The sequence below is a fragment of the Canis aureus genome, chromosome 8 (assembly GCF_053574225.1).
Source record: "Canis aureus isolate CA01 chromosome 8, VMU_Caureus_v.1.0, whole genome shotgun sequence".
Taxonomy (NCBI): Eukaryota; Metazoa; Chordata; class Mammalia; order Carnivora; family Canidae; genus Canis; species Canis aureus.
This window is the reverse complement of record NC_135618.1, coordinates 52,923,542-52,931,892: the sequence shown is the minus strand read 5'-3', so window position 1 is coordinate 52,931,892 and position 8,351 is coordinate 52,923,542. Positions and strand designations below refer to the sequence as shown.

The 8,351-nt window shown below is 41.7% G+C and overlaps 1 protein-coding gene across 6 annotated transcripts in view; it reads right to left on the bottom strand.

Moving 5' to 3' along the window:
* Nucleotides 1–380: 380 nt before the first annotated feature.
* Nucleotides 381–8,351, bottom strand: part of ACSM5 (acyl-CoA synthetase medium chain family member 5) — a 37,892-nt gene continuing 29,921 nt past the window's right edge. For 4 of the 6 annotated variants that reach the window (XM_077906812.1, XM_077906813.1, XM_077906814.1 and 1 more), the window contains 4 exons: nt 4,256–4,383; nt 4,071–4,170; nt 2,119–2,238; nt 381–1,698 (listed from right to left, as the gene is read on the bottom strand). In XM_077906812.1, coding sequence (XP_077762938.1) covers nt 1,588–1,698; nt 2,119–2,238; nt 4,071–4,170; nt 4,256–4,383 — 459 coding nt within the window. In that variant the 3' untranslated portion in view covers nt 381–1,587. Of the gene's footprint in view, nt 1,699–2,118; nt 2,239–2,880; nt 3,731–4,070; nt 4,171–4,255; nt 4,384–8,351 lie in introns of those variants that run through there. The other 2 variants (XM_077906816.1, XR_013384996.1) reach the window with 2 other exon arrangements.

Genomic DNA, 8,351 nt, shown 5'->3' with positions numbered 1-8,351 from the left:
TGTTGGAGGCAGAATGTGGTTTGGGGAGATTGTTTCTTTAAAATAATTTTTTCATTACAGTAGTTATACATGCTCACTGTGGAGGCTTGGAAAATAGAGAAATGTAGAAGAAAGGAGAAAATAAGCTTTTAACATATTGCTTTTAACATCTGTATTTCCTTTCAGGCTTTTCCCCATAGTTTTCCCTTTACCTTACAAAGTTGTGGTTCTCCACTACACATATATTATTTTAACATATTGCTTTTAACATCTGTATTTCCTTTCAGGCTTTTCCCCATAGTTTTCCCTTTACCTTTCAAAGTTGTGGTTCTCCACTACACATATATTATTTTTATTTTGATTTAAAATGAATTTAGCTCAAGTTTGCCCCAAGACATATATATATTTTTTAAAGATTTTATTTATTTGTTTATGAGAGACACAGAGAGAGGTGGGGGGGAGGCAGAGACACAGGCAGAGGGAGAAGCAGGCTCCATGCACAGAACCCGACGTGGGACTCAATCCCGGGTCTCCAGGATCACACTCTGGGCTGAAGGCAGCGCTAAACTGCTGAGCCACCCAGGGTGCCCCAAGACATATTTTTAAATGTCACATAATATGTTACTAAGTTAATTTACTACAATTTAGTTAATCACTGTCTTTGGACATTGGTCCCCCCCCCGCCTTTTTTTACACTTTTAAATAATGCTCCAGTAAATATCCTTGAATTCTTTTTTTTTTTTTTGTAGTGATTGGCAAAGATGGAATTTCTTTTTTTTTTAAATTTATTTTTTATTGGTGTTCAATTTACTAACATACAGAATAACCCCCAGTGCCCGTCACCCATTCACTCCCACCCCCCGCCCTCCTCCCCTTCTACCACCCCTAGTTCGTTTCCCAGAGTTAGCAGTCTTTACGTTCTGTCTCCCTTTCTGATATTTCCCACACATTTCTTCTCTCTTCCCTTATATTCCCTTTCACTATTATTTATATTCCCCAAATGAATGAGAACATATAATGTTTGTCCTTCTCCGACTGACTTACTTCACTCAGCATAATACCCTCCAGTTCCATCCACGTTAAAGCAAATGGTGGGTATTTGTCATTTCTAATAGCTGAGTAATATTCCATTGTATACATAAACCACATCTTCTTTATCCATTCAAAAGATGGAATTTCTGAGCTAAAAGGTAGAACCAATTTTTCATGGCCCTGGATATAATTACCAAATGGCTTTATCAAAAGGGTCAAGAGGTTACACCCCCACTGGCAGTGAATAAGAACACAGTGAATGAAATCATGTACTGACTTTATGGTGACCTGACCTTCAGGATGCCAGCTGGAGTAAGACCAGTGCAGTGGGCAATTGCTGAAGATGCCTTCAGACAGGGGAGGGGGAAGTCAAGCCATGAAACATATGCTAGACTGGCAAGGACTGTGCACTCTGGGTTAGTGACATTCTTCTGCTCTCTTCCGGGGTCTTCCAATGATTCTGGAGATGCCCATTTGGAACTGAAAGCCTTTTGATGTCTGAAGGGTTGAAAGGATGATGCACCAAACAAGGACTAACCAGTGATCCGACCAGTTCCTCTTAGAAGCTTCAGAGGCTTATGGGGCTTTTCGGGGGGTGCCTCTCATCTCCCCCCACTCTTGTCTTCTCAATATATTCCTTTGGATCTTTCCAGAAGTTGTCTTGGGCAGTTCTGAAACAAAGGCCATCTAGTGACCATAAAACAAAAACATTTTGAAATCTCATTTCCTAGAAACATGTTTAACTTGAAAGTTATTACCCTCTACCACTTTATTGGAAAGCTTCCCAGATTTATAGTTTTCTCTAAATGGCAATGACCAAAACGGATAGAGCCTGGGGCACATGACCTTGGCCTATGTGATCCAGCACCACCCTGCCCCCCTCCAATCTGGTTTACATCAATTCTTAGAGTAGGAACAAAATGTGGTTTGGGGCACGGCCAGTGAGGAAACGGAGAAAAGGCTGAAGGAGTAGCTCGGTTATTTGTGCCTTCATCCACCCCCCTCCCCCGGCACCATGTGCTTGGCTCTGAGTGAGAGCCCATGTAGTGTGTGCTCAGGTGATTTCTCAGTTCATCAAGTCCTAGAAGCCCTTCCTGGGGTGCTCACCTTCCTGGGGTATTTGTATGGAGCTGTCTCCCTTTTCACGTGCTCCTGGAGCTCCTGAGTTAGTTTCTTAGGATCTTGAGAGGAGTAAGCTGGAGAAAGGACTATAAATGCCTTTACAACCTACCAGAAGAAAACAAAAAACCCTCAAAACTTCTATAACAATATTTTTCTCCTTAACCTAGCCTTGTGAATAAGTGCTCACATTTGCCAGCCAAGCATGAAAGTCCTAGTGCCTTGGGCTCAGCCAGCAAAATGGGCAACACCAGATTTTTTCCTATTGCCTCCATTCCAGGACCAACTATTGGATGCACTGGCTTTTGTGGAATGATCCTAGGATCCTACCTATTTCCCAAACTGTTCCTCTTTCCTGAAATAACAGGGTGAGCAGCCAATGAGCTTCTCTTCTGACGCAAAAACTTTGGAGAAAGGATACTCATAAATTCCTCAGGGTCCATTACTTGTAGTCTTTCTAGCCAGAAAGATAGCTGGCAGAGGCTTGGATAGGCAGGATTGGGAATAATGCAGACCACTTCCAAGGGGTGGTGAGTCTTTCTGAGTCTGCATTTGCAACCAGCAAACATTTTGCTCACCTCTTCCGTGCCAGATGTCCCAAGGGACATTCTGAACCTTGGTTGTTTCTGCCTTAGCCTTTCTTTGCAGGCTGCCTCCCACCAAGGAGGAGGAGTCTTGAACTCAGGCACAACAGAACATGGTTTCTGACAGGAATGGAAGAGTCCAAAGGCCAATAGGTTGCTTACTCACCCAAGCATATAGCTCTCTCAACAACATCCTGTTAGGTAGGGGTTCACCATCCTTGCATGCTTCCCAAAGGTGGGCATCTCACTACATTTCATGTTCAGACAGGTCTGGTTATTATGAAAGGCTCTCTCTGTTAAAGCTACTAAACATTTATTGAGTACTTTCTATGTGCCAGGCTCTATTCTGAGTACTATATGCAGATTAACAGCACACACAGCCATCTGTCACAGCCCTAGCTAATTTGTCATATACAAAACTAGGTATTGTTTTCCAGGTATGATTTCTTTAGCACATACATGGGGCTCCCACCTCTCTTATTCTAAATCATTGGCCTCAAAGTTTAATGGGCATCAGAAACACTTAGACAAGGGCTTCTGGTCAAAATGAAGAAGCCTTGGTCTGCATCCTCAATCACTCTGATTCAGCAAGGCTAACCTGAGGTCTAGAAATATGTATTTTAAACAAGAATCCCAGTGATGCAGCCACCAGTAGTCCAGGGTCCAGACCTTGAGAACCCCTCCACTGGCCCTTGTGCTTCTGAGAACACAGCTTGATGCTTTACTAACTTTCATAAGTTAACTACACTATACTGTAGGATTATGTTGAATTTATAGCCAGTGAAAAGCACATAGGTCTCCCTATGAGCTTAATTTTTCTGATTCTATCTATTCCTCTGGGACCCATGGGAAGGAATTTGCATTTCTCATGAGAAAGCTCAGCTTATTAAATTCAGCCCATCTTTCTGATATATCAGGGTCACTTTGGATACTTATCCTGTCATCCCTTAAGTTGGATATTCCTCCCAGTTTAGAACCATCAGCAGCCATGTCTGGTGTGTTTGCTATATATTTATCTGCAAATGGGAAAGGACTCTTTATTGGCCAGGATGGATAACAGAGCCTGTACCCACTGCCAAGATCTTCTGTCCAACAGTCCATCTCTTTTGGACTCAGTTCTGTGTCCACTTGACATGAAAGTGTTGGTATCTCCTCATTGTATTCCTCTCCAGAGTATATCTCTAAAGACATGAGGGTAATGCTTAACCAAAAGGAATGTGTGCCTCATGGTGGTATTTCAGACTTTGTAGTACCTGGGTGGAGTGAAATATGGGATAATCTGGGTCTTTCAGCTTACTCTGCTTGGTGCTAACAGGTACAGAACCAGGAGGCAATGTTCTGGGCTGGACTAGTTACCTCCCCTCTGATGGGGTCTGGGCTGCTGACCACAGCAGCTTCCAGGACAGCAGGGTGTTCAGCAAGGGCATTTTCCACTTCAACAGGCCCAATCCGGTAGCTGGAAGAGAAAAACAAACTCTTCCAAGTGACCTCCCCTCCCTCAGGAGGCTTCAAAGGGAGAAGGACAGAGTAGACAACTTGACCTTGAAGAATTGATCACATCGTCATTTCTTCCTGTGAACCAAAAGTAGCCATCTTTGTCCTTGTGGGCTTGGTCTCCTGTGATGTAAAAGTCCCCTCGTTCTGTTGCCTTTGTCTTCTCAGGATTGTCCTGGAAGATAAAGTAAGCCCATGAAAGGCCATCCTGGCACATCAACTCAAGAAAGCTATGGTCTTCAAAGGCCCATACAGGAGGCTGGGGACCCCTAATTGGAAGTCCAGGAGTTCTCAAAGACCATCTGGGCCAGACTTTCTCACTGGACAAAGAGCTGTAAAGCTGTGCATTTTCTCTCTTTTAAATGGAAGGAAATGCCAGGAAATGATTAAGGACAGCCACTCACAACCATCCCTTGGAAGGGTCCAAGGAAGCATAGTTAATGTAGGAGAGTGGACAAAGGCCATTGGCTCTGTTTTTTTTTTTTTTTTTTTTTAGGATAAAAGAGCACACTGATACTCTGTGTGCTCAGGAATCACTGAAGGTAGAAAGTGAGCAGTTGGCCAAAAGGCAAGGGTAGAAGAAAGGGGAAAAATGAATCAAACTCTGATTCTCGCTTTCCTTCCACGTGATTGTTGAGAACTCTGAAGCAAACAAGTGGTGAATACAATTTGGAGAGGACTTGGGGGAGAATATGTAACGAATTTTCTCAACCTATAATAGCATCTGATTCAGCTGTAGAAATTGACAATGAAAGTGATAATTCTTCTGGTAGCAGCTTATTTAAGACTCAGTGTGTCCCTTACTCACCAAAACAGGGGCAAAGAAACCCTATTAGAAAGTTTGTTCATTCATCTGGAGATGTTGAAGCAAGGGATTCATCTAGTGACTCCTCTTTTGAACCAAGACCACTGACTTTAAAAGCTATTTTTGAAAGATTAAAAAAAAAAAAAAGAAAGAAACGTAAAAAGAGGAAATGTAAGCCAAAAGGAAGACTAAGGGGAAGACCAAAAGGAAGAAAAACCACTAGATGCTCCCAAATAAATAAGAAACAAGTTAGGGATCCCTGGGTGGTGCAGCGGTTTAGCGCCTGCCTTTGGCCCAGGGCGCGATCCTGGAGTCTCGGGATCGAATCCCACATCGGGCTCCTGGTGCATGGAGCCTGCTTCTCCTTCTGCCTATGTCTCTGCCTCTCTCTCTCTCTCTCTCTGTGTGACTATCATACATAAATAAAAATTAAAAAAAAAGAAACAAGTTAAAGACAAAGGATCTGGGTTCCCATTTTTAGAATCTGAGAATGTAAAAAAGCCATTACCATGGAGAAAGATTTTAACCTTTGAGCAAGCGGTGGCATGAGGATTTTTCAACTACCTTGAAAAATTGAAGTATGAATACTATCTCAAGGAATCCTTGAAACAAATGAATGTTGGTGAAGATTTAGAAGGGGAAGATTTTGACAGTCGTAGATACAAATACTTGGATGATGATGGATCTCTCTCTCCTATCGAAGAGTCAGAAACAGTGGAAGAGGCTGTAACAACTTGAACATGATGATGGATGTGATATCAAATTGGTGGACAATAATTATTTCATAGTAAGTTCTGAAATACCAAAGAAAATGAATCTGTATTTAGGACAAGAGGAATATCCTGAAGAAGCTGCTTCATCTAAAAAGAGAGCATCAAAATCCAAAAACATGGGACAGAGGATAGAATGGTCCGAAAAGGAAGATAGGAATATGAATATTAAGGCTTTTTCACTTGAAAACAGTGTCTGGACTTAAAGGATGTTTGAGAACCAGGGAGATCATTTATCTAATTAGACCCTAAATGGGGCTCTAAAGAAATTGGACCTCAAAGATTACAGGACAGTGACAGCTATGGATTGAACAAAAGTTTGTTTTAAAGGTGCTATTTTTAAGATCATCACTCTGGCTTTGGTGGAACTATGGTGATTGGCGGCAGACGGAATCACATGTCAAATATCTTAAATAAAAATTTATTAACCTTGTCAAAAATCTTAAATAAAAATTTATTAACTTTAAAAAAAAATTCTGATTCTCAAAGCTTTCAAGAAGCTGCTACTCAACAAGAAGCAAATTACTGCACTGTGCAACTATCTCGGTGCATCTCAAAACCATTATGCTGAGTAAATGAAACCAGATGGGGAGTTAAGATGGCGGATAATTCGAGGAGCCCTAAGCTTGTCTCATCCCTTCAATACAGCTAGTTATTAAATCATTCTGAACACCTGAGACATCAATATGAGCTCTGAGAGAACAAAAGCTGCAAGTCTACAAGTAGAAAAGTGACTACCTTTTGGAAGGTAGGAGGTGCAGAGACATGAATTTGGAGAGATATAGCTGCGGATAAAGCATTAGGGAGAGAGCCCGGGGGGTGGAGACTACAGCAAAGTATTATAAACAGCAGAGCACAGAATTGGAACTTTTAGAGGTCTGCTACCATAGGTATGTGCCTGGCTTAAAGGTGCTCAGGTGGTGAAACAGGTAAGAACCTAAGTGTGACACCATGGTCTCAGGATCCCCTGGGCCACAAAAGAATGGATGGTACCTAAATGCTGCATTGTTCCCAGGCATAGGAGGGTGGGAGGTAGTTGAGAACAGCCAGTCTAGGTGCTGGCTTTCTGCTCTGTTTTGCCATAAATTGTGAATCATTCCTAGGTCCAGTGACTGCTTTCCTGGGACAGGTCTGGCAAAGAGCAGAAGCTAGGGAGAACCCTCCCAACAACCTATGCCCCCAAACCTGGGAAGAACAGCACATTCTGACCACAAATTTTAGGACTTCCTAAAATTTGGAGTTTTGAAATTCAGTTGTGTGCCTGAGATAAAAATCTCAGACACAGGCAGGGTGCATACAGGGTTGTGATGGAAACTGGGGACAGAAGAATGATTGACTGCTCTTCTGTGAGGGCTTACTGAAGAGTGGGTGGCATGAACTTTCAACTGTGGGAGTTGGGGGGCTGCCATATTCACCTCCTGCCCCACCACCATCAGCACTGAAAGCCTTCAGGGAGCAGAACAGTAACACCTTAGTGGAGGCTGGAGCGGCTTACACCAAGCCCTGCCAACTGAGACCCATTTCCACTAAGCCAATTTCACCAATTCACCTGAGAATTAGTGCAACAGGCCCTTCCCCCAGAAAACCAGTACAAACAACTCACTCACACCGTCTACTGACATAGAGGGCTGCAAAGCTTCAGCTCTAGGGGAAAATAGCATCTAGCCTCCTTGGTACTTTTATTCTTTATTTTTATTTTTGTCATTTATTTTCTTATTTTTCTCAATTCTTTAAAAAAATTTATTAATTAAAAATTTTTTAGATATATTTTAAATTTTTTGGTGTACTTTCACTGTATTTTCTTTTTTAAAGATTTTATTTGTTTATTGATGAGAGACACACAGAGAGAGGCAAAGACACAGGCAGAGGGAGAAGCAGACTCCCTGTGGGGAGCCTGATGTGGGAATGGATCTCAGAACCCCAACATCACAACCTGAGCCAAAGGCAGATGCTCAACCACTGAGCCACCCAGGAGGCTATTTTTATTTTTATTTTTTCTGTTTTTGGGATCTAGATCCTTTTAATAAGCAGATTAAGATGCATCCAGGATCTAGTTTTTGTTTTGTTTTGTTGCTGTTGTTTTGGTTTTTTTCTTTCTTTTCTTTTCTGGACAAAATGATGAGATGGAGAAATTTCCCCCAAAAGAAAGAGTAGGAAGTAGAATTCATGGCCAGGGATTTAATCCATATAGAAATAAGTAAGATGTCTGAACTAGAATTTAAAACAATTAAAAGGGTACTAGCTGGGTATGAAAAAAGCATGCGAGACACTAGAGAATCTCTTACTGCAGAGACAAAAAAATTAAAATCTAGTCAGGCCAAAATTTTGAATGTTATAATTGAGATGCACTTCCAGATGGAGGCCATCAAAATGTGGATGGATGAATCAGAGGAGTGAATCAGTGATACTGAAGATAAAATTATGGAAAATAATGAAGTTAAAAAGAAGAGGGAAAGAAAGGTGATGAACCATGATGATAGAGTTAGAGAACTCAGCAACTTATTAAAACATAGTAACATTCATATCATGGTAGTCCCAGAAGATGAAGAGAGAGAAAAAGCAGCAGAA